Source organism: Streptopelia decaocto (genome assembly GCF_964273445.1).
Source record: "Streptopelia decaocto genome assembly, chromosome: 5".
Classification (NCBI taxonomy): domain Eukaryota; kingdom Metazoa; phylum Chordata; class Aves; order Columbiformes; family Columbidae; genus Streptopelia; species Streptopelia decaocto.
The window spans coordinates 11,546,128-11,572,591 of record NC_138659.1 but is presented as its reverse complement, the minus strand read 5'-3'; the positions used below and the strand labels follow the sequence as shown (position 1 = coordinate 11,572,591).

Below are 26,464 nucleotides of genomic sequence, written 5' to 3'. Positions count from 1 at the left end.
CTAGAGCTTGGGAAAAAAAAAAAGTTTCCATTTTTAAATGCTGCTGCTGAAGTTGTGAACTTATGTCTTCACACTTCCCAAGAGCACACATCTTGTTGCTGCTCTTGTCGCACTGACAACTGATGGGTCTGTTCGCTTGACCTGAGCAGCCATTCGAACAGCAATGAAAAGAAATTCTCCCACTGAGAGAATGTTGTTAGTAACTAGAGCGCTGCCTCTAACACAGGGAGGAAAACAATGTCACCTTCTTTGTGATGTATGGTCAACTTCCCATAGTAAGAGGGTTGTTCCAAAATTTTAGCAAAGCTGAATTAAACTGTCTTAAAGGTGAATTTTAAGGAGAGATGAGAACAGTTTTCTCATCGCAAACTCTATTCCATGAGCCCATTCTATTTTGGGTCTTCCCATTGCTACACCTTAGACCACAAAGCCAGTGGACATGATTGACTGAAAACGCAAACCAAAAGCCTGTGCCAGTCCCAGAAGTCTTGTCCATGGTGCAGTTTGGTAGAAAAAGCTTTTTCTTGCTTTATCAACTTACTTATATAAAACAGGAGTATCGAAATGCCACTATTTAATGCATTGTGGTGCCAGCTGTAGCAAATAAGAGCAGCAACAGGCATCCTGAATCTCCATCCATCCCGTACGTGCACATGCACTCGCTTTTCCAGCTGAGAACAAAGCGCTGAGTGTAGCAGACTCGCCTCTCCTGGTAGCTTTGCCGCTTGGCTGGTTTTAGATACAGTCCTCTGGGCTCTAATGATGTGGAAAGATCAGGATACCATTACATTTGTTATACTTTGAAAATGAGGAGGAACCAGTTGCAACAGAAATATTACTTTCCTCCTCCTGAGCGCTGTTACCCATGCAATTGCTTTTAAAGGTAGAAGGATAACTCAGCCAACATGTATCCTGGAGCACACAGTGAGAAGAGGCTACAGCTCACCATAGCAAAATAATGCAAGTTGTGACATGGATTTGGTCTTCTTGTGTATGAAGGTACTAATATTCTGATTTCACCAGTGAAAGGCCTGAGTAGGTTATCGTTTTCCAGAAACACATCATTCTCTAGCCTAAAATGTTTCTGCATACCTGACTGAGCTGACCTAGGACATAAAAGCAGAACTGTTGGGACTCTTGGGCTATTACTACAAAGTGCCCTGTTTGATATCCTGAGGTGTTATTTTCCTCAGATGAAGGATGTGCAGTGATAAGCATGCTGCTTCACACTTTGAAGTAGGAAATGGCATCAAGGTTTTCTTATTTCTGGTGTTTTGGTTCATGTGCAGGGCAGGGGGATGTTTCCATAAACTCTTTGATCAGTTACGAGAGAAGCCCAGAAATTCTTGGGCACAGAAGAGCCTTTCCGTGAGAACTGTAGTATCTGTCGTTAAATAACTCGGAGTTTGTTGGGCCTGAATTTATTTTTTTCTAGGAAAAAATAAAGAATCATGGAATGGTTTGGGTTGGAAGGGACCTGAAAGATCATCTAGTTCCAACCCCCATACCAGGAGCAGGGCCACCTTCCACTAGACCAGGTTGCTCAGAGCCCCATCCAGCCTGGCCTGGAACGCTCCCAGGGATGGGGCATCCACAGCTGCTCTGGGCAGCTTGTTCCAGGGCTTCACCACCCTCATGGGGAAGAATTTCGTCCTTATATCTAATCTAAATCTCCCCTCTTTCAGTTTAAAGCCATTATACCTTGTCTTATCACTACATGGTATTGTAAAAACTCCGTCTTCAGCTTTCTTGTAGGTCCCTTTCAGGTACTGAAAGGCTACAATAAGGTCTCCTTGGAGCTTCTCTTCTCCAGGCTGAACAACCCCAACTCTCTCAGCCTGTCCTCATAGCAGAGCTGCTTCAGCCTTTTGATCATCTTTGTGGCCTCCTCTGGACTAGTTCCAACAGGTCCACGTCCTTCTTGTGTTGGGAGCCCCAGAGCTGCAAGGGGGTCTTGCCAAAGCGGAGCAGAGGGCAGGATCATCTTTTGATGCAGCTCAGGATACAATTGGTGTTCTTGGCTGCAAACACACATTGCTGGGTCATGTCCAGCTTTTCATCCACCAGTACCCCCAGTCTTTCTGTGCAAGGCTGCTCTCCATCCATTCTCCACCCAGCCTGTATTTGTGCTTGGCATTGCCCAAGTGCAGGACCTTGCACTTGGCCTTGCTGAACTTCATGAGGTTCACACAGGCCTACCTCTCCAGCCTGTCAGGGACCCTCTGGATGGATCCCTTTCCTCTAGTGTGTTGACCCCAACACACAGCTTGGTGTCACCTCCAAACTTGCTGAGGGTGCACTTGATCTGACCGTTGATGTCGCTGACAGTGTTAAACAGTCCCAGTTCCAATACCGATCCCTGAGGAACACCACTTGTCACTGGTCTCCACTCGGACATCACGTCATTGACTCTTTGAGTGCAGCCATCCAGCCAATTCCCTGTCCACCCGGTGGTACATCCACCAAATCCATGTCTTCAATTTAGAGACAGGTCCAGGTAGATGACATCAGTCAGTCTTCCCTTATCCACCAACACTATAACCCTGTCGCAGAAAGCCACCAGATTTGTCAAGTATGATTTGCCGTTAGTGAAGCTATGCTGGCTGTCACCAGTCAGAACCTGAGGGAATGGCAGGAAGATGTGCCAGGGGAGGTTCAGGTTGGGCATTAGGAAAAGGTTCTTCACCTAGAGGGTGCTGGACACTGGAACAGGCTCCCCAGGGAGGTGTCACAGCCCCAAGCCTGTCAGTCTTCAAGAAGAGACTGGACAATGTCCTCAGACACACGGTGTGAACTGTGGGGTTGTCCTGTGCAGGGACAGGAGTGGGACTCGATGATCCTTGTGAGTCCCTTCCAACTCAGGACATTCTATGAATCACGTCCTTATTTTCCATGTGCCTCAGTGTAGCTTCCAGGAGGAACCACTCCATAATCCTGCCGGGCACAGAGGTGAGACTGACTGTCCTGTGATTCCCTGACTCTTCCTTTTTTCCCTTTATAAAAATGAGGGTTATGTTTCCTCTGTTGCAGTCAGTTCGAACCTCACCAGACTGCCACGACTTCTCAAATATGATTAATAGTGGCTCAGCAACTTCATCCTTCAGTTCCCTCAGGACTGTGGAACAGAAAGCGTCCTCAACTTTTTTGACTTTTTACTAAAATCCTAACTTACAGTCTGCGCCATAAAAATCCATTCACACTTCTTTTTTACAGTCAGGTAGTGTTACAATTGCATCCCCACCATTTCCTGGAATTTTTGCTGATGAGATGCAGTGCAGTAAGTGTTGTGAGAATCATAGACATCCCCTTACATTTGAAGGCTTCTCACCCTGGTTTATAAGCATCTTTTCCTCAATTAAGTTGACAATGATTATTTAAAACAGTTGATTTTGGCCAGATTCCAAAATATAGGTCTTAACACAGCACAGTTTCCCAGTGGTCTCATTAATTACATGAGCTTTTAATAGCATCTAAAAGATTTGCAGTTATAGTGTCACTTTTTTTTTTTTTTTTTTTTAAGATTCAGCGCATCTCATGCTTCGTAGCCTTCTACAGTAACAAATTTGAAAACATTTAACCTGCTCACCCAGTTTAACAAACAAACAAACCCATTACCCGAGCACGGCAAGATTTTCCTGCCATGAAAAGGCTCGCTCCAAGTGCTTCCTCTGATTAGTGTCCAGCCAGGTTGTATCTGACCTCGAAGTCTTACAGCTGCTGCGTTAACTTCCAAGCTACTGTGACAAATACGAGTTGTCTTTTTGATTTCTGAATATCAGAAATAAATAATAGTTTGCCTGCAAATTTCCAAGGAGTTTTGCTGTGGAAGCACTGGTGGAATTCAGTGGCCATAGGGTGTGTGAAGGTCTTAGTTGTGTTTTGTATTCCTTGGTCTGAGTTTCCAGCAACAGGAATCTAAGGAAGGGACTTATTTCTTGTAGAAGTCTGTGTGCCCTAGTTCTCAAAATAGAATGGGTTTTGTATCCACTGTTGGTTTTGTTCATGCGTTATAAGTCCATCCTTTTAAGATGCATAATAATACAATGTAATTAGATTTTACATCTGTAGTAGGAAATCCAGTTTATATCAGAATGCTCTTTTACAGTGAGAATTTTATGATTCAGCAAATTCAATGTTTTTTCCATGCTCAATTAACTGCCTTTAATCTGTTTTGGTGCTTCAGTGTTGGTATAATAAGCAGATCAAATATAGTTTGAATGCTTGAATCAAAGCGAATGCCGCTGATTTGAAACCATCATCCCATTGTATTCAATTCTGTGATTCATTCTTTGGTATACCTTTATTCCTGAAAAAAAAAAATGTCTTGTGCTGTGATGAAACATGAGAAATGCTTTAAGAATAAAGTAGGGTAGGATTTTGCTAATTTAAATACCATCTGTTCACTGTCCACAGTTGTCCTCCCACACCACAGTCGTTTCTTTCATTGTTGTTGCTTTTTGGGGAAAGGGTTGTAGCTGCTCAGTGAAGCCCACAAATCTCTCACCTGACCCCTCCTTCTGTTTCTAGGTGAAATTGTAAACAGTAATGTCTTGTTATTGATGATGACACACAAAAGACAGAGGTCCTTCTGCTCTGAAGACCAGTAAAACCAGGGCAGCAACTGGGTTGCCGGGTTCTGGGTGCTATTTAATGCTCCCCACGGTTGTGACTTTGTCTTTGCTCTTTTAGAGCCTCCATAAGTAACATTGTATGATACATGCCAGAATCTCAAACACTGTCATGCTTTAGAAATTATTTTTGCTCTAAGTTTGTTCTAACTTACATAATTGGTCATATTTTAAAAGTGTAAACTCTGGTTTTGCTTGCTTTGATTCTGTAAGTTTTTTCATGTGGGAAAGCTTTAAAAATAAGTTCTTGCCAGACACTGTATGTGCAAGTTGGAACTTTTCCTGTTTTCTTCAGAGCTGTTTCCTCCGTGCTGTCATACACGTGTGGGAACAAGTGCACGGTTGAGGAAGTTAAATAATTCAGGCTCTTTCAAACCTTTGATGACCTAAGCTGCAGTTTATATGAACATTAGTTGTTCATTTAAAATAATCTGTATGCATTTGGCTCTCATGTAGTTCGGAGTGGATGGAGGGGAAATGGAGAATGAGGCTGTTCTTGGTGTTAATAGGAGAGATTTTTTTCAAGGTTCACAATACAAAGGTCATATCTCAACCCAGCTGAAGGAAAAATTCAGCATGTATTTTCAGGGTGCAACTTCCCCACAGCTCCTGTTTTCCAACGCAACCTCTAGAGGAAAACAGAGATGAGAAAATAGGAGATCCTGACTTGATCTTTCAGTGGGAGTCCTAAGGGTCACTGGGTAAATGTTGTTCATTCACTTGGTCTGCAGAACTGTTCCACCTAAGATGTCATGGAACTGCGTACAACCTATTGGGTTTTTCTACAGTTTCTGATGTACTTTGTATTCCCAAAAAGCATCCACACCCCCTTACAAAGCTCTTGTCAAATGATCTCTTAGTGTTGATGATGTGCATAGTTGCAGATAGCTTGGCAGGAGGTTCATCTCCCTTAGTTGAGACCTCTAGAGATCATCTGGACTCGTGTGATTAATGAGCAGTTGTCAGGAACCTCCAAAGAGCAATTCAATTCATCCTGTCCTAAATTAGGTCATTCAGGTGCTGGGATGGATGGATCACACCTTCTGAGTGGATCTGGTTTGGGATTTGTCTTGAATTTGCGCTGATCACAGAAGAAGTTTGGAGGCTATCTTAGGCAAGATGCTGAGCTTTAGACAGGTTCTGAGTCTCATTCACCATGCTCAGCAAGGATTTCCATAATGTTAAGTGACAGTGAGTTTATACCATCACAAACCTGAGAGACGTAAGAGCGAGTAAAATGGAAAACAGACAACGGACTCAAAGGAAGGCAGGGAACCTGAATTCAAGAATTACAAACCTGAGGTTGATGAGCAAATGAACAACAAAAAAAAAATTGCATATTGCTCTCTTTAGTGTTTTGTTGTTGTTTTGGGGGGGCTTTTTTTGTGCTAAGTGTTTATGGTAGTTGATAATTAGTCAGTAATAACTCTGTAATAGTCAATAACTCTATATTAGTCAATAATAACTGCATCAGAGGTGCAGTTGTTAGATGAAGAAAAACATCAGACGTTCTTCTCTTTGGTCAGCGAGAAAGGATGGGAAATGTCCAGGGGTCTAGTTTAGACTAGAAAGGAAGACACAAATGTAGTAAAGTACGGCAATCTAATGAAATAAATCTGAAAGAGTATGGGGTTTTCAAAACTCTAAAGAGTCTTTGCCAGGTACATGTTTCTTTGCAATGAGGAAAGTCCTTGTTTCTGCAGCATCGAGCTGCAGTTGGTGATGTTGGTACAAGCGGTAGGCACCATGACCTCCCACAAGGTCTAATTCCCATTTTCACTCAGAAACTCCTCCTGAGAGGTTAAAAGCAGTAAAAGTATTTGTGGGAGGAGCGATGAATTCCTTCCCTGTGCAATTTGTAGGTAGCTGATGGAATATGAACAGCTCTCTGGTGCGCGGGTGAGGAGCTGAGCTGTTGTCCCAGCATCTCACACAAACCAGTACGAGAGCTGGAGCGATCGGTGGATGTTTTATCGTTCCTGCAGATAACAAAGGGGGAGCGTCTGCGCCTCCCGGCTGCATAGATTAAATTGTACATTGTTTTTTGCGAGTATGAAGCCGTGTCTTGACTGTGAAGGGTTTAGACATCGTAACCTCCAGCAATATCAAGCACTGGTAACTGAGAACAGCTTTCTCGGAGGTGGTTCTGTAGCAACTATTGGCAAATACGCTGAGTGCTCATTTGCAGCCACTGTGATTTGAATAGAGTGTTCAGACTTCTAAGCTGTCTGCTCCTGCATCAAAAGAAGACGATTGCTCCTTTTAATTGTAAATAAATCCGTGTTTTTGTTGAGGATACTTATGGAAGTGGAGAGCAGAAAGAGCAATTTATTATTAGATCTGTCACTTTAAAATATGTTCCCACTTTGATTCTGCTTTGAAGCATTCTTCTTTGAAGCAGCATTAAAGTATTTAAACATGTACGAGTCCTAGCAGCAGGAGATTACAAGTTGTGACACTTCGTAACCTTGTTTTTTTTATTTTTTTGCATTTTTTTTCCAGAGAATTACTGTAAGTGGGTTTTTTTTGTTTTTTATTGCTTGGAATAAAAATGGCTGTCGATTTAAAACTGCATAAAAATGTTTGCCCAGTAATTGGAGAAAAAAACCAACAACCATTTTGTGTGCATATATGAAATAGAAACTAGTTTGTATAATTAATTACACCCCAATTTGTCGTGCAGATCAGGAAGCTTCTGTCTAGCAATTTTTAGAATATTTCTTACAAAGGTTTATACGTAACTTCTTATTTTCAAGTTTGCTTCTAATGGCAAACATTCTGTGTGCATTGCAAGCTACAGAAGTACTGGGAGTTTTCATGCTGTTTGTGTTTCATATGAACTATTGTCAGAAAAAAACCTCTTTAGTTAAGTAAAAATTACCAGGTATCTTAGACACCTTACATTCGCTGGTTTATTCTTAGAGGTTAGAAAAACAACATAAATAGAACAATGTCTCATGAAGATAAGAGGAGGGAAAAAATGCCCTTGCTTAATATGCCTTACAGGGTAAAATGCGCTTGGAAATTGCGAAATGCTGCTGAAATTCGTGGGCTTGATTCTGTGCATTCCTCAGATTTGTGCCTTGGTCCTGTGCGCGTGTTTGTGCGTCGGGGGCCGCGCTGGTTCTGCTCTTCGCGTCAGTTCTGCTGTGAGCGGGGCCGAGAACAGAGGCTGGGAGCCTGTACAAAAAACAAACCAATTCCTTTGAACCGTGGGGCTGTTTGGTTGAAGATAAGCAAATGAATTCACCAACCTTTGCCTGCAGAATTTCTCATTTCAAATGCCTGTGACTGAGAGCAGCGTTGTCTTGCAGCGATCATAACATGCTAGCTTTATGTGTTTAACTCGTGAGGGGATAAAATGAGGATTTTTTTTCTTCCAGGCACTTCTATAAAATATTTTTAAGCACGCCTTTGTCTAATATTTTATTCCAGAAATTAAAGAGGAAAAAATTGTGCTTGTGTTAAAGTGACCTGGAAGGTAAATAAAACCAGAAATCAAACCCACTGCATGAGGAGTCGTTTCCTTTCATCTCAAGTTGTGTATCTGCAAAGCAGCCATGGTGCCAGTTCCTCCTTGGCCTTGTTTTGGCTCTGTGGTATTACTGAGTCCTTAGCAAAATGGGGTTTACTTCACATTTCTGGCTTTTGTTCACCCCCAAAATAAAGAGGTGTATCAGTACAGTTTTGAAAGCAAAATTTGGAGTATTATTTTTTTCATATGCCTCCAATTTGCCTTAAACAATATCACTAAAACCCTATTTTACTAGGTTCAGTTTTACAGGGGCCAAAAAAAGGCAAAGCGAATTTCACAAGCCAAATAATTTTAAAGGGCAGTTGAGGAAAAGCATTAGCAAAGTAGAATGCTATTTAATTTTTTTAAAAAGGCTTTCGAAAGTTACAAAGTAATCAGATGGCAACTTAGGAATGCATTTTAAAGAGGATAGAGGAAAAGATGCCATACATAGTAAGCATCTTTGAAAAATAATGCACTTTATATGAAGGGGGAATCAATGTTAATCTGTTTTCTAAAAGTTCTTCCAAGTTTTTACACTGAATCTTTTAGAGAAGACCACAGCAAATATGAACAGAAAAGAAAAAACAATCTCCTGCATTGAAACTTATTATATTTCAGTAATGTGCATATTAGACTATAAACAAGCAGTTAACAAATGTAGGCACTATTAGAAGAGGATAACGAAGTATTAGCACATCTGTTGATGTATAGGGACCATAAATTCCAACTGTGTCCTCTGATAATCCACACAACATTAGATTTCTGAAGAATACAATGTCAGTACATCCCAGATGAAACTCCTGTGGTCCCAAGAAGGGCTGTAATCTGTTTGCTAGCAAAGAACATAAGCAAAAGTTAAATGCTTTTCTAAGCTTTAACTTCTGGGAAGAAACAGTTAATTTTTATGGTAGTAAGAGTATTTTCTTAATGGGCAAAACCAACTCAAAAGAAAAGTTTGGCCATGGTGGTTTAGTGTGTAATGTGTTCCTGTTTGTTTGTTTTGCAGAAGCGAGGATGCTGTCAACCAGATGGCTGTTACTCCTTTCCCATTGCCTTCCAGCTCCCACTCTTCTATTGAGGTAAGATTTGTGCCTTTTTTTTTTTTTTTTTTTAATTAGGGATTGCTAAATTAGATGGATTAATCATCATTAGCAGTTCATTATAAATTCAAGCACCTTGTCTAATTAAAGCCGGAATAGTAAAATGCATTGGGTAGGAGTGTGACCTAATGGGCATGTTTTCCCCTGTCTCTTTTTTTTAATTGATCTCATCATTGCTCAAAGGGCTGGCATGGCATTAACAACAGGTATTAAGCAAGTTATTGCTCTGCAGGAGGAAGAGAAGTCTCCAAATGAAAACCTTGCCATCTCCTATTCTGCTCTTTTTTCAGCTGGTTAGAGTAGTCGTGATGAGGATCTTTTGCCAGCAAGGTGAACCTCCTCCTGCAGAAAAAAAAAAGAGCATTTTCCAGGGAAGAGCTCCCACTTTTGAAGCTCCTTTTCCCCTGAATACTCTCCCATCAGCATCTCTGAAAACAAAGCAGGGATGACCAGCAACTAGCTATGGTAAAAGAGGTGCCAGCGTGCATGGATTGCATGACAAGAGCCCCTGAAGACCATCCCAGCCTACCTGAGAGCCCTGGTCCCCCACTTGGTCCTGTGCCCCAGCATCAGATTCTCATTCCTGCTTATTTTCTTCCTGGGGGAGCAGACAGGGCCTGTTTAAGCACTGAGCTCTAGTACACAGTGTTGTAGCATGCAATCATCCAGTGCAAAAACCTCCTTAGTGTATAATCTTCCTGGGGTTTTTCTTCATTATCGTTTCTGCCTCAGCCCCAGTGTGGACCGATTGCTCTCTCATGTAACATGAATCCATGTGGTGTCACCACGTTGTTATCATTTTGACATCTCGATATGGTGTAACTAAATTTTCTAGATAAAGTACATAGTTAGCCTTGCTGTTGCTTTTTAATTCTATTTCTATTTGAGCTAATAAAGCAAAAGATGTTTTATAATTCAATTGGGGCTTGGTCTTGCCTTAAATTGATAAATTCATGTGCACTGAACTCCTGGTATTTCAATAAGCACCCAGGTAACGTTGGATGAATCTCCTGTTTGCATGCTTGCTATCACTTTCCAGGTTATATTACCCTTCCATACTGGGGTAGTGCTGAACGGTGCAAGAGCTGCTCAGTTTTTGTTTGGATCTGACTAATTTTTGGACAGTGCGTTGGTTTTCCATTCCCTCCCCCACAAAAGCAGCATGTTCCAGGTGCAGCTGGTGGATTGCAAATTACTCTACAATTTACAGAACCCAAGTTCATTTTATTTTTGTTGACTCTTTAATACCTGCGTTTGTTCCCAGCTTTATTTAATATTTGTGCATTTGGGATGAACCAGGACGCTTTGTTTAGGCACATTCTGTGCTGTGGACAAATGACTGTAATTAGACTCTGCCAGCAGAGGTAGATGCTTGTGGGTTGAGTTTCATGCATTAATGACAAGCTCTGACTATTTACGTTGTGGTTTTTTTATAAGTAAATGCAGGTTTTTACTTCTAGCTAGTATGTTTTTATTCCATAAAATAAATATAACCCAAAGATACCCTTGTTGTATTTACATTGCTTTCCTTTGCCAGCTGTTCCTCTCTTTAAATGAAGCAAAACAAAACTGACTGTGCTTTATATCTTGAAATACCAAATAAATACTTAACATTGTGTGTTACGTACGCTGTACATGAAACTGGTCAGATCATATTGAACAGCCTGGCTAGTGTAACAGAATATCAGGGTGCCATAGTTACCATGTACTATTGTGTTCATTTTCGTTATCTTATCTCTTTATCTTAAGGTATTTTAATATGGAAAGCGAGAAACTGTAAATATGCCTTAAAACAGGGTCTTGCTCCTTTGCGTGGAGTGCAGGACAGGGTAATACTACATTGCACTGTAATACTGTGGGCAAGCCACCAGAAGCAAAGTGTATTATATGTTAATTACTGTAAAATATCCTTTTGTAAAAAGTTTCATTCATCAGAAAGCCACAGAATTGAGGTATTTTGTGATGCTGAACAGAGCGAGCCTTTGCACGAATGCAGAGGTGCTTTACCTGCTCAAGTGGTGGTTGAGGTCAGAGTCCTGTTTAAAAACTGTTAATCAATCATTTCTACCAGGATCATGGTGGCACTGAACCTGCAAGTGGCGAAGAAGATCCGAGTTTGGAAGTTGTCATAAAAAGCCTGACTGACGAGGAATCCAACAAAGCTGTAAGTGTCTTAAAGCAATATTTAATGGTGATCAGAGCTTAGGAAATACAGGCTCATTGCCTTGATTTGTTTTCTATCTGCCTTTGTGTTGGAGTATCACAGGACATTTTTGTCAAATATTATCCAGTACGTGTAAGAGGAGAATCAAGCTTTTAGCTTTACCTATATAGACTGTTTCTGTAACCTAACCAGTCAGTGTAATTTGTTAAAATATTGAGATAAGAGATTTTTATGTAGCATTTTGGCCTTCTCCTGAGCTCTTTCTCGGTGAGAGGGATTGAGTTTCTACTCTTGCCATCCATATATGACAAACTTCAGAAAAAAGCATGGTCTGTAAATCATATTCGTATTTATATTCATAGCTTCATAAATTCTAAGGCCAAAATGTCTATTATCATAATCTAGTCTTGCCTCTTGAATAACACAGCTATAGAGTTACTCTCAGTAATTTCTACATCAAGCCCATATCCTTCTGGTTTAATGTGGTACTGTCAGCATGCAGGGTAATAAATACCGAACTTCTCATTGATACAGATGGAGTTTTCTGTTGTTTAATATGTCAGGGTTGTGCATTATCAGAAATCTGAAAATCCTTCAGGGCACAGCTCTAATCCCTTTTTTGGACTCTCTGTTAAAAGTTTAAAATGGAAAACTACCAAACATGCTGCAAAGTGACTAACCTGAAGGTACAGAAAATTTGCTGAGACAGTTTTTTTTGTCCAGCAGCCCCCTCCTTTTCCCAGGAGTGTGTTGGCTGAGACTGGCGGTGCGTGCACAGTTCGTTCTGCTGCCCTCAGCTACAGAAACCTCACATCTCTGGGTTTGTTTTCTTAGATGTCTTCTTCATGCTCCATCATGTCTTTTGCAAAGCGCATCCTGGGTTTTGCAAATATGAATTGAATGTACGTAATGTCCTATAGCTAGTAAATATTTAATTAAAGAGTCTATGAACTCCAAGACTTAGGAAGTGTCATGTGCTGTTCAAACGTCAGAATTAACCACCCATGTAAAATGGGTTGGTTTGTGTTCCTAATGGATTACAAAAAATTTGAATTATTTGTATTGGGTAGCCCTGTGCAGAATCCTCCTTTGATGCGCTGGAATATAAATGAATCAGAGTTTTATTGTATGTATTTACAGTTGTAATTCATCTGGGATTATTGCTGTTCTTGCTCAACTTGGCAAGAAACTTTTGAGGGATTACAAGGCAATATGAAAAATTGCTCAAAGATTCAAGTGGATAAAAATATATAAAACGTAGTGTACAGAAATGAACTCTTGGTGTAGGATGTTGTGCTGTGCAGCTTTTTGAAAGGTGTTGGAGGAAGCATCAATTTAATGGAAAAAAAAAATTTGCAGCAATCCAAGATAGGTGTGGAGGGAAGATGTCACTGGATCAACAAGGAACCCAGAATCTGTGGGCAGCTTCTTTTCAAACTTGAAGCAAGAAGGAAGGGAACTGTGGAGCCAAAGGGCATAGGTTACAGTATTTAAAAAATAAAATTTTTAAAAAATATATATAAGATAAGAAAGATAAGAAAAGATAAGGCGTTGGTCATAAGAGTTGTCCAGAAAGGTAAAAGAAGACAAAGGTGTGGATTTGTTGAACACCTCTGGGCAAAGAGAACATCACTGTCATACTTAACTCGCTTCGGACAATGGGAAAGAAAAATAGCATCATGGTTGCGACTGCAGCCCAATTCTGCTTCACCGTGGTTGTTGAAATTCTCAGTCATATGTCATGAAAAATCAGGAATGTAAAAGTCAACAAGTAAGATAAGTTCACTGAGTAAATAAAAAGTATGTGTTTATCAGCAACCAACTTCCGCAGGTATGCACAGCTCAAAGCACAGGCAGGATGTCTCACTGGGTGACAGCTCTACTTGAAAAAAAAAATAAAATCATTCTCCATTCATTTGTTGCTGGTGAATTTGTCAGTCTCTCCCAAGATACTTCTTGTTGTCACTTCATCACTTTAAAAAGTATAAAGTTATTTAACGGACATCATTGCAGACTAGGATTATAAGAAGCGGGGAAAGAAAACAACTTTATTTCTGAACTGGAGCCAAGGGAAGTGTTGGGCAAGCTCTTCGTGCTCTTCAGCTGAGGTGTGAGGTGGCCTGAGAGAAGGGGGTGGTGTGCTGAGGACTCCTGAAATATCTTGCTTTCTATAAGGTGTCCTTGGAAACAAATTGATATATGGGGGCTTTGAGATGCTCTCGAAACTTTAACTTCACAAAGGTGAAAACAGCTTGAGCAGCACCATGGCTGCCCTGGCAGGATCCGTAGGTAATTAGTGTCCTGTAGGTGGGATAATTAAACTCTTGTTTGGGATTTGAGAACGGATTCATTTTCCTTAAAAGTTCTGAAGTTGGAACAATAATTTGCCCTTGCCACAAGCAGAAAACTTGTCCTTTAAACAGTGACAAAGAGAAGGGGCTTCATAAAAATGCTTTTGGATGCACTTGAGGGAATTGAATTAGATTAAACTGGTCAGACCACAATGACAAATGCTGACTGTACAATTAAGTGCTTGGGGGGCTGGAAATCTTTATGTTTTGTCCAGACACCCTCTAACATAGTCTGAGTTAAATGAAGAAGGTTAAAGAGATTTCGAGATGATGCTTGGCGCTTACTTGATGTGCAAGATGAAGTTTCAGATTTTAGTCACATATCAGAATGAAAAAGGGAAGTGTGAAATATTTTTTTCATTGCTTATTAAGACGATCTCTCATAAAATGACGGAGCAGTCTTCCCATTTCTCCCCTGACACCTCTGATAATACAGTGAGATCACCACTTTATCCTTTTTACTTGTTATCCGTTTGGATAATAGTTACAGTTCTGCAGATACAGCAAGCTGGGAAAAAGTGCAGGGGGAAAAAAAAAGACTGTGGGGCTTGGTGTGATGTAACATAATAAAACTTCAAGAAACTAAGGCAGTATTTTGAAACTCGGTTACCTAAAATTTTATTTATGTATTTTTTAAAAAATTATGAGTTGTCATCTTAATTAGAAATTCTTTTGAGATGCAGTATATTTGTGTTGTCTTTTGAAGCTGGTACTCAGCTTTTTCCGAAAACTAGGTTATTTACCACGTTTTTTTAGCATGGGGTAAGATAACTAATAACTGTGATCAAAGTGGCCTAAGTTGGGCTAAGAACTCACAAGGGGAGGACCCTCTAACCTCTCTTTTGTTGTTTTTTTTTTACTTTTTAGGTTGTGAAATGTAAAGCTGAGAAACCAGTGGTGGCAGATCAGCAGGAAATCGTGGAGCAGCTCCCAGAAAATGTGTGTGTGTTTATGTTAACCAATAAAGAGGAGTTCTGGGGGTTTGATCTAGTTGAAGAGTGAGTGATTTATGGGGGGAAAGGGTTAACTGGGGAGACATTTACATAATTTTATTGTGGGAAAACTTTAAAAAATGTCTTGCTTCTCTTTATGTATGTGGAAATAGTCACACAGGCTAACGACAAGGATTTCTCTGCTGTTGAAAAGTAAAAAAAAAAAACCAACAAAACAAAACCTACCACATGTTCTTTTTGTATGTGAGGCACAAGTGAGAAAAGTGAAGTCCTGTCCCTATGTCCTACATTAACATTTCTGGAATCACACTTACCTAGTCATCCCAATTTTCCATTTATTTATGAAGAGAATGTTTTCAGTTCATCTGTTCTTATGCTTGTTCCCCTTAGTGGATTTAGTAAGGTACGATAATCAACAACTAATGATGATGCCCACAGAACAGGCCTTTCTGTGATTAATCTCTTGTACTTCTGCTTTGCTTTTAGGTCCTCAACCAGATCAAACAATCCAAATCTTCAGCAAAAGTACCAGGCAACCTACAGGAGATACCCTTGGTGCCAGCACCGACGTATCTTTCTCCAGAGGCAGAAGTCACCAGCCATAGTATGAACTAGTTATTTTTTCCAGAAATATAATGTATATTTAGTACCCAAACCCAGGATGTTGGTTTTTTTTCTTTTTGTTTTTCCAGATAACTTTTGCAGAGATTTTCCCCTTTGAGTATTCAGTGACCTATTTTATTTTATGAGGTGTTTGTATTTTTCTCTCATTTTGTAGTTTTTGAGAGCTTGAAGATGTCATTGCTTGTTTTACTTGACTTTTACGTACAAAGGCATTGTTCCTTGTTTTAATTAAAATAAAAACAGAACGAAAGGCAACCAGCCTGGGACATTCTGTCCATTCCATGGTGCTGGAATGTGGCTTTATCTGTCCTGAATGGAATACACCTTGCTGTGATGATCTGAATTGTACAGGTTATAACTGTATTAAATGTCCTCCTAGACATTTACTCGGAACATTTAATCCCAGAACTCTGGAGTTGTTCTGATTTAGAGACTTTGGAAATGACTCAGAGTAGTCTTCTAATTAAATTTAAATTTGTGAATGTGAAGAGCAAAATATGGGGGCTTAATTAGTTGCTCTCATACAATTTCTTTCATTGTTCGTATTTTCTTGTTGAATAGTGTGGCTTATTTATTTGCTTTTTCATGTTCTTAGGTGTCTTTCCACCCTCATTGCCTGTGGATCCAGCTACATGTCCTATAGTTCCAGGGCAGGAGACGACTATAGAGATATCTAAGGGTCGGTCAGGCCTGGGCCTCAGCATCGTTGGGGGGAAAGACACCCCACTGGTGAGTTCATGTTAAACCAATATTTACTGTCTCTGCTAAAGAATAGGAGACAAAGGCAAAGAAAACATAGAAACTAATGATGCCATTAATCTGTAATTGCTCTAAGGAATTGTTCAGTACATGAGGAGAAAACAGCTACTACAATCTCCAATAGCACGTTGGTAATTTTGCTTTGTATTGGATCGGTTGTTTTCTGTTCCTGTTTAAATGGAAAGGTCGGCGTTTCAGTAACGCTTTCTGCTATGGTCAGAGTTTACAAATAGGTATTCCTTTTTAACCATTGTGAGTCAAGTTTCCAACAGGTAAGTTAATACTATGGTTGAACTAGAAGTTAATGTCACGGAGGTAAAGCTGCTTCAGCAAGGTTAGCACCTCCATCCTGAGAGTCTAAATGCTTAGTAGCTGTTTAGACAAACTGTGATTTATCTCCCTGCCAGCAAAAGCACTTGCTGAACAGAGGTAAACCAAAGGTAATCCTTTATTGTTTTCTGTCTTTTTGCTTAATCTTGCTCTTGGCTATGCTGTTTTTTAAGAAACTATCTTCAGCTAAATTAAAATGTATCGGTTCAAGTGTAAACTCAGCAAGTTAGTTACACTAAACCCTTCTCTGCCTCAGCTGTTGGTGTTTCCACTCCGCTTTCCTTTTAAGAAATGCTATGTTACAGTATAACAGAATGTTAGATTGTTTATTTTAAATGTCAAATTCAGTTCTTTCAGTAAACAAGTCTGCTGCAGAGGTGTCTTTACTGGCTTCTCCTGAATCCCCTGCTTCAGGGACACTTCAGGCAATAGAGCTGCTCTCTTACATGCAATTGTTCTCAAAAATATCATTAAGCAATCAAGTGCTGGGAGTATCCACAGCTACAGATGCTTGTAATGTAGTAATCCTCTTCCAGATCAAGAAAAAAAAAAGAAAAAAAAAGAGTGGAAGTTGCAAGGAAAAACAAGTTTTGTTTTGCAAAGTGTAGGCTGTATCTTTTACAGTATTAAAGCTGAAACTTTTGGTCCCTTTTATCCAAGTCTCGTATTCTGTAGCATTTGGATGAATTGCTCTGTTTCACATGGAGATAGATCTGACTTATGTTGAAGGCTTAAATCAGCCTATATGGTTTTCACTCTGTCGAGCCAAGCGCTGATTTGTACCCCGTCCCTTTTTTGTCAAGCTCCTTAGTGTTGAGTAAATTCAAATAAGTCGTTCAGTATTAGTCATCTCTCTGCTTTTTCATTTGACTGGAATTTGGAAATAGTACGTGGCACTCTGTCAGACACGATCTGGTACATGTCTTTCATGAGATTTCAATATAAATAAATGAAAATTGTAAATATCTGCTTTACAGAGCAGATGAGAAAAATGCAAAGGATTTTATTCTTTAAATTGAGTAAATGGTTTTGGTTAAGTATTATGCTTTCATTAGTTTATTCATTAAAATGTCCTCCTAGGAATTTATTTTGAAAACTTACACACTTGAGTGCAGGCACTGAGATTCAGGATGGAAGGGAGGTCCGACTTCCGACATTTCTCATCCTCGCATTACAGGACTTATCAAAATGAGTCTCTCTTTTTTTTCATATTTCTGAATTTGCTCATTCAAAGGCAAGCAATGTTGTTTCACAGGAAACAAGTTGCTTTTGTGAAACCACCATCTAATCTGATCATTTACCATGTGCAGAGACCCTCTCCGGGATTCTTTCCTTTTTTGTCATGAAGGCAAAAAATTCTTTTGTTCAAGAGTTTAAATGAAGTTCACATAACAAAATGAAGGAGGGGTAAAATAAAATACTACTTGGGACTGTAGGAAAGTTTCCATCTCTGCTTTTGTGGACTAGAGAGGAAATATAACAAAGTCAGGTACATGGAGCTGAGTGATGTGTCTTGTCGTGCTCTGCATCATTTGTTTTTAACTGGGGTTATAGACAGACATCTTTTATATTTCTTAAAAAGGCAAAATAAGTTGACTTACAGCTTCACTGCTTATAGATGTGTTATACTTATGTGCCATAGAAGTTCATAATTTCCAAAGGTCTCGTGTGGCAGAAATTGTGTATCCAAGTCCCACTGTTTTCTGCATTGCAGAGGAATTAAAATGAAGCTATAATTGGCTTCAGCAATTCAAGGGGTGTTTTTTTAGCGATTTTTGAAGTGGGAATTGTCAGATCAAAGCCAAAAGGAATGGGAACAGCACTGTCCATAGACATCTCTGCAAGCACAAAGCAGGGATGTCGTCCTCTGTGATCGTGTAGTTCAGATGGCTCACACAGACGATAGACGGGAGATGCCCTGATGGGACCATGGAAATGTGCTCCGCCAGGGACAAGAAAAGGTGACAGATTAGGAGTGAATCTGCCAGAGCCACAAACAGCTGCAGAGATTTTTCCCTTTTTGTCCTCTGAGAAAACTAGACGTGAACACCCAGTTTCTTCCTCCCTTTTCTACTGCGGTATCTTTATTTTGTACCTGCGCGGGTGTGTAAGTGCCTATGAAATGATCCCAGTTCCTGAGATTGCAGAAGTCATTTATTGGTATGGGGAATCGAGGGAGGCTGTTCCTGGCTAGAACTTATCAAATCTAAAGGGACTATGGCAAGAGTATAAAGGCCTCATTTATATGGTATTAAAATTCACTTGATCTAAAAATATTTGAGTTCTAGTAGTCGACACTGGTGCACAACAACAGCTCAAGTGTGATGGGAAAAGTTCACTCAGAATATTTTATATCTTTTTTAAACACATGATGTACAGTCCCAGCTTTCGGAGTAATAAATCTGGCATCTCGCTAAAGGGACGCAGTGCCTCAAAGTGAAATATAGAGTGCAACTTTTGAGTCGTAACCTTAGGAATCTCATCAGAAATCACCAGCTAGCGACTTGAAAAATACAACCTATGAGCAGGGAGGTTAATTTGTTCAGGAGGTTGGAAAGTGATGCCTTAACCCCTCTGAAATGTTTTTTGTTGAGAAGATGACCATCCCATTAAACTTGCAAAACCTTTCAAGTTGCGTGTACTATAAGCAAGGGCTGTGGCTGTGTGCTTAGGGGAGCAGGAGCACGTCAACTGGAAAGACGAGCTTGTAGAAGAGGCATGAGGAAGGAAAGGTTGACCTTGAGAGTTGTCTTCATGTCGTTCATCTTTAGGCTGCTATAGCCTTAAGCAGTCCTATTTCATTCAATTCTAAGAGTCAATTTTTATTTTGATTTTCACTATCTTTCATTTCACCTTCCCCCATACCCCTGAGTGAACACAACACATGGCCTCTGCTCTAAAGCAATTAAACTGCAGAGTGGAGCTGGCTGGAGTACAGGGCTTAAATTTGTAAGAAGATTTTTTTGGTTTGGTTGTAGTCCAATCAAACTTGTAAAAGTAACCTCGGAGTGAGATTTTTTATTTTTTTAAAAAAAGTCTTTTCAGAAACATCCCAAAATGAGGTTTGAGGCTCTCACTCTGCTCCCCAGGACACCGTCCTGCCCTCTCATCCCCCCGCTTGCTGAATTGTATATAAAAACTTGTCAGCTCCACCACTAATAGCAGCCATAAACCTGACAGGGATGTCATTGTCACTCGGCAGCTGTCGCTGCTCCCTGGGCGCCTGAGCCTCTTCAGCCGCAGGGCACCGGTATTTGGGGATGCTCAGCCCTGTTTGTGCTGGGATGCAGCTCCGGGAGCTGCAGGCGCCGCCGACCCCAGCACTGGGCAGACACTGGTGCCTGGGCTGCCAGATCCGAGCCCGGAGATGCAGTGGTTCTCAGTGACGCATGGAGCTCAGCTCTCGGACTGGGGTGTTCACAGCAGTGATCCAGCCCTGGCTTGGCCAGCTGGGGCTATGTGGGGCCAGGATGAGTAACTGTCCCTGCAGTATACAGGACTGGCAGCACTTGATCGTCCAGGTGTTCACCATAAATTTAGGAAAAGTTCCTCAACTGTTCCCCTTTTGGTTCATGACATTCAGAGGCCTGGAACAGCTCTGCTGGGAGGACAGGCTGAGAGAGTTGGGGTGTTCAGCCTGGAGAAGAGAAGCTCCGGGGAGACCTTATTGCAGCCTTTCCCTACTTAAAAGGGGCCCATAAGAAAAATGGGGACAGATTTTTGAGCAGGGGCTGTTGCAACAGGACAAGGGTTGATGGTTTTAAACTAACGGAGGGGAGATTCAAACCAGGCATGAGGAAGAAATTGTTGCCTCTGAGGGTGGTGAGAGCGTGTCCCAGGTTGTCCAGAGAGGTGGTGGATGAACCATCCCTGGAGACATCCCAGGCCAAGCTGGATGGGGCTCTGAGCAACCTGAGCTGGTGAAGATGTCCCTGCTCATGGCAGGGGTGGCACTGGGGGAGCTGGGAAGGTCCCTTCAACACAAACCATTCTATGATTCTGCATAAATTGATTCAAGGCAAATACTTTAGCTTTGGACTAATGGACTTTTTCCTTTTGAACTGTTCGGCCAGAAGGTTTCTGTGAGCTTTTCTTCTTAAATTATCTGAGAAGAGGGCATCAAGGCATTGTTCAAAAAAGATATCTTGGTACTCCTCCCGATGGCATGGGGGGTTAAATCATACAAACACCATTATAGCGCCAAAGTGGTGTCTTGTCCAGTTAGAAACTTGGAATGAACCATTTTCTCTAAAACAGCATTGTCAATTTACAGGGATTTTATTCTTGGCAGTCCATGGAAAAAGCATTGCTCTAAGATACAAACATTTTCTTAGCAGGAGGGAGGGAGCACTGTTTTGCTTCCAGCTGAATAATTTAGTAATGGTTGAGTTGATTACTTGTAGTTATTGACTCTGTATTTGCTGCCTGGGTGATTAAGACACTCAGACATGCCGGAGGGGATTCAGCAGTTTCAAGGCTGGTACAGGGATGTTCCCTCCAGGCAGAGCTGGAAAACCCTTGGAGGGGAGCACAGAGGCTCAGCCGAGACTTGAAATCACAGTTCAGTACTGAAGAAGCACCTGCGATACAAAAGAAAAAAAAATGCAGGAGAGGGATCATTATCTGAACCTTACATAGAAAGAAAAGCAGCATACTTTATCCTGTGTCTTTTTTATTGAAAAATGACAGCAAACTTCTCATGGAGAATTTAATATTGAGTTGTCTACTTCTGAATTTGGTAATTTGTTTGGGTTTTTTTTTTTACTTTTGCTTTCAGCTGACTTTAATAAAAAGCATTTTTTAAGGCAATTAACAAACTTTAAGGTACTCCATCTGTAAAATAAAGTGATCCACAAAGCCAGGGAACGGGATCACTTTAGCAGTGCTCCAAAAGGTAACAGAATATGTCTGCACTCAGCTAACACTGGTTGGTGTGAGAGCTGGTAATGCCAGGGTCAGAGAGGAAAAAGCTTTTCTAATCTCTTTGGTCAGCCCAGAAGCTTTTCTGGCTCACAGCGGAGCAGGGGGAGCTTCGATGGTGGGCCTGCCGTTTGACAGAAGAATATTGAGATTCATTCTGTCAGCCCAGGTGAGTCGGACCCCATCTGTTAAGGAAGGGCAAGGGAATAATCAAGAAAACTGTGACTTTAAATTGCAGCTGTTTCAGACCCGATGTTTGCCCCTGGAGCTGCGAGGGCTAATTACCGTAATTAGAGCAGGCTGGTACTAATGCCGAAGCCAAGGCTGATATCTCTGTTTTGTGCCGTGCTGCCGTCACCAACAAGGACTTACTTAAACATGGGGACTGATGAGAGTTTTTGTTACTAAATGAGCTGGTTCTCCCTTGGTTGAGTTTTCTTCCCTCCCTCCCACCTCCGGTCTATTTGGATTCAGGCAAAAGTGACTTCATCAGTTATAGACAGCTGAGGTCTGAGCACCTTTGTAGACAGTGATCAAGAGCAGCTAAGGCTGAAACTGTGGTAGTGGAATATACTTACCTGGTTAGTCAGTACAAATGAAAAGCAAGATATTGGCCACAGGAGGGTTTCAGCAATATATGGGCTATAGATGCTGTTAAGTCTATCGCACAATGAATGGAGCAACAGAATGAAAAAATGGTAATAGAAGCCCAAAGTTTTTAATCATGACTTGGGTACTGTAGAGGAAAAGTTTGCGGTTGAGAGAGAAAAAAATGCAATCACTTCTTAACCATGACTCACGTTTATAAAACAGAAGGCGATTTAATGACAGAGTGGTAAATGCAGTTAGCCTGAAATTGTGAGGAATTGCTTTGACTCTTGGTTGGATAATGTTAAAATGAAGTTGGTGGATTCATCATAATTCCAGGAGGACATTAGCTTACGACAGCATGAAAAGACCAAACTGCTTTGTACATGAGTTATCACAAATGGGAATTATAGTAGTAAGTTTTGCAAATCATCTCTTTGATGGATCTTTGGCACGGGTTTAGCTGACTGTACGGCTAGCTCGCCTAGCAGTGCCTTGCTTGAAGAAGCTGGAGTCTTCCAGGAGTGTAAATCAACCATAAAATTTAAGCAAACAATATACAAAAGCAGCAGGACATGTCAGAAGGGACTTCAGGAGTATCTTGCTTGCTGCTGGTTGAAACCACTGGCTTTTGGCTTCCTGTGTCACACGCATCCAGGTTCTCGTGCACTCTCTAGAGCCTGTGTTATGCGCTGTACATTGTAAATTTTCATATTTTTTTGTTTAATAAAATAATGAGAGTGAGAGAGTTAACATTTTAATATGTAGTTCTGTGTTTTATTATTCCCTCTAAAATGAGCATGTATACTTTTTGAAAAACTTTGGTTTGCTTTGGCATGTGATTCATAGCAACATAGTTCTTTCTATCATTCTGACTTAAGTCATATATTTTTACACTAAACATCTTATTACCTTAGTTTTATTATTTCAGAATCAAAGGAGAGCTTGCAAATGTCTATGACTGCAGACCGAAGGAATGTTAATGAATAGTGCCATTGAATTTTCAGGTTGTAGCTTTTCTGATCTTAGAGAATATAACTGTAAGCAAAAATATTATGCAAGCTGAATAAAATTTAAATAAATAAGGACCAGATGTAACTATAGGGGCCTATAAAATGTAATACAAATATTATCCACTTCCTTAAAATAAATCTGTATTTTAGTATGAAAAATTATATTCATATTGATGTTGTGGATTAATCTTTTTTATGAAAGTTGGCAAGTGAACACCATCTCTTGCAAGGGCTTGTTCTTAAATGGGAAACAGACCTTTTGTTCTGACCTGGAGTAGAGAAGTTTTTCAGTATCATGCAACGTAAAGCATTTTTACATTATACAGCCTGTTTTATTATGGTAGTGTTTGGCTTAGGATTTTGGGTGCCTGTTAACGGTTTGTGAATGCTCGCGATTGCAAAATATTTGGGTGTTAGAAGGAGGTATAAGCAGCACAATGCATTAGATAAACCCCTCGAAGAAGTCAAGCGATTCGCTTGGAGTTGACCTTCAGCTTTGTTGCTGAACCGTTATCTTTTAGATTCTGTTTAGATCTGTAAAGGGAAAATCATAGATCATAGCAAAACTGTTGTCATTTCCTCTGCCCACACGTAACCAGCTGCTGGATTTATTTTGACTACTGAGAGATTCTTATGTGGGGCTAATTCTTCAGCGAAACACACTGTGCAGCTGCTTGATTTCTACTTTATCTGTGAACCAGCCTGTAAAAATCAAATGACAATTTTACTGCTCTGGACAAAAAAAATATAAAAGTTGAAAAGGAAATAACTAATGATATTGTACTTGCCCTGGGAAAGAGATAAACCTGTAATCCTGCAGTCAGCAAAAACCCTTGTAGCTTTCTTATCTTTAATAAATGCTAATTCAGTATAACATTTGTAGCTATGTAGGAAATTTGATGGAAATGTGTAATATTAGCTTAGGAAAACAGAACTTGTCAACTAAATCAGGAAACATCTTTTCCCAGAATGTTGTTTTGTTTTTTTTTTATAGGTAGCTTACTTTTTTACTTCCTCAGAAAAGTAATCTCACCCATGCAGAAAGCTTCATTTCTTACAATAAATACATAATTAGGGTTAGTGGTAAGATTTGTTCACCTAACTACAGACCAAACTGAGATACAGACACATAAAATTCACATAATTCCAACGGTTTGCCCGTCCTGCTTTCTAGCACTGCCCAACCACATGGGTTCCCCAAAATCTGGTGTCTCTATTTTGACCTGGACTTCCAGCATCGTTGTCTGTCCGTCCTCAGAAGTGTCTGTCTGGGAGATGGGAACCTCTTCCCTGCATGATGTCCCTTGGTCTGTAACAACTAGCTGGTGATGCTCTGGTGGCAGAGAGAGCCTTGGAGCTGGAGCTATGGGTCTGGTTTCTGCTCTCAGGACTATTTGGCAGATGTTTTTGTCCAACAATTACCATTTTCAAATGCACATCTTGGAAAACGTGGCCTTGGATTTTCAAACAACTCATTTCTAACCGAGGATCCTACTTGTTGTCATTCTGTCCTGATGATCGTTGCAGTCCTTGATGTGTAGTGGTTCACCACACTTCTGTGAAGTGCCTTTGACCCTATCAAAATAGCGACTGGGTCTTGTAGACTGAAATAGGACAGTGAAGATAAACTCAAAATGGAGTTAATGTTAGCTCAGTTAAAGAAAAGCTTCTTGTGAATGGTCTGTGGTAGATAAGGACTATTCAATACTATGCAAGAAGCCTCTTTACCTTTTTCCTTGTCAAATCCAGCCAATGCCAGGTATGTGGGGATTTCTCTGCTCCACTTCTTTTGAAACCCCCCTCTTGCATGTTGTTCTGCCTCTTATCACACAGTACAACTTCGTCAAAATATCCATGGTACTTGGTGTTTGCGCCTCCTTCATGTCTTGTGTCCTTTTGCTCTCTCATCCTCTGCTCCCAACATTTGCAAATAATTTTGCAGTCTGGGGTTGATATTCAGTGGTAAAGGGCACCTGTGTTGAAAGCTGCTGCTTGTCCTTCAGAAGAACAGCTGCACAGAAGAAACACTGGAGAGACAGGCTCACGTGCTAGAAACTTGCAGAGAATGTGTGAGCAGTCCAAGCCTAAAGCCAGGCAGCTCATGAGGCTTTCTCAACACTGTTTATGGTCCTGCAGGCTTTTAAGGTTTGCTCGGTCAGTGATTTTCCTGAAGAAGAAGCTGACTTGGGCCTTACCACCTTTTTCCCAGAGGCTCAATCCAGACGGTGCTATGTGGTTGTTGCCTGGGGTCTCTGCCATACGAGTTCTTTGACATTTAAGATATAAGGATTAAGCTGTCACTCTTACTGAATTTAATTCTTAATGTGAGCTCTCTGCTGATGACTGAGTCGATATCCTTCCCCTAGCAGGTTTCTGAAGTTGTTATAAAGCAAACAGAAAAAATATCCATGTCTGGGGCGGGAATTGAGATCAGATTATCCAAGAGTTCAGGGCTACTTCCCTTTCTTAGATAGAAGGAAATGCAACGTAGGTCACGCTGTGCACATTTTACAGGTTGTATTTTCCATCAGTGGGTTTCAGATGGGGTGTTAATTTCTGTAAGGTTGTTCAGCATTCATTCTCTCTGCACCAGCATTAATCTTCACGGTGTTGACCAAGAGACTGTGAACTCTTCTGCTTGTCTGCCTTTGCTTCCACAGCCCAAACCTCTTGTCAGTCAGTGTGAGAACTGTCACTCGTGTACCTTCATATGCTCAGGAAGACTCTGCAATCCCAGCGGGATCCTGCCGGTGAAGCAAGAGCGTGTGGGGTGTTGCAGTCCCACAGCTCAAATCTGAACCTCACAAAATACCATTTAATATTGTGTGTGGCAGGTTTGGTGACCATTCCCACTTGTTAACAGATTTGGTACATATCATATACCATCCATGTATGTTCTTGCCATGTATGGGAACTACTCCGGCTTGCAGGTGATTTTATTTTTTTAGCCTTGCAGCATGGAGTATCAGTGCATTCAGCTTCATTTCATTGAGCTACAGGCCCATCAGTAAAAGCATTATTCAGCCAATAATATTCAGCAACCTCAGCAGTAGCAGACAACTTTTCCTTGACTTTGTCTTTCAGGGTTTTCATGGTTGGATAGTCAAGGTTTACACCTGCGAGCCTGGACTTCATTTAGCTGTTAAAATGCTATTTATATTCCCTGGCTTGTATTCTGCATCCTTCTGTCCCATCCAAGAAATCTTCAGCTTTGCCTTAATTCCTGACTTATATGACGTTCCCAGGCTAACGGAGCATTCTTTGTCAAAACAGACAAAGATTAAAGCTCCAGGTTCTTTAATGTCTTTGTAAACCTCATGAAGGATGTGCTTTGAGCAGCTGCTTTCTTTAAACAATGCTGTTCTTGATACAAGAGTGTTTTCATTTCCCTTTTCTGCACGAACAGTTTTTGCAACTCTGCCAAGCTATATCATGGAGAGCCATAATCTATATGAAATGAGTAGGGAGAGGAAATGGGGAGGGCTGAGAGTGAAAATCTGTCCAGAGGCACCGTGAA

General features: G+C 40.7%; 1 protein-coding gene across 4 annotated transcripts in view; it reads left to right on the top strand.

Moving 5' to 3' along the window:
• PATJ (PATJ crumbs cell polarity complex component) overlaps positions 1 to 26,464 on the top strand; it is a 149,296-nt gene that overhangs the window by 100,396 nt on the left and 22,436 nt on the right. For all 4 annotated transcript variants that reach the window (XM_082053744.1, XM_082053742.1, XM_082053743.1 and 1 more), the window contains 5 exons: positions 9,152 to 9,224; positions 11,317 to 11,409; positions 14,628 to 14,699; positions 15,200 to 15,317; positions 15,933 to 16,066. In XM_082053744.1, the coding sequence (XP_081909870.1) occupies positions 9,152 to 9,224; positions 11,317 to 11,409; positions 14,628 to 14,699; positions 15,200 to 15,317; positions 15,933 to 16,066 (490 nt within the window). The remainder of the gene's footprint in view (positions 1 to 9,151; positions 9,225 to 11,316; positions 11,410 to 14,627; positions 14,700 to 15,199; positions 15,318 to 15,932; positions 16,067 to 26,464) is intronic.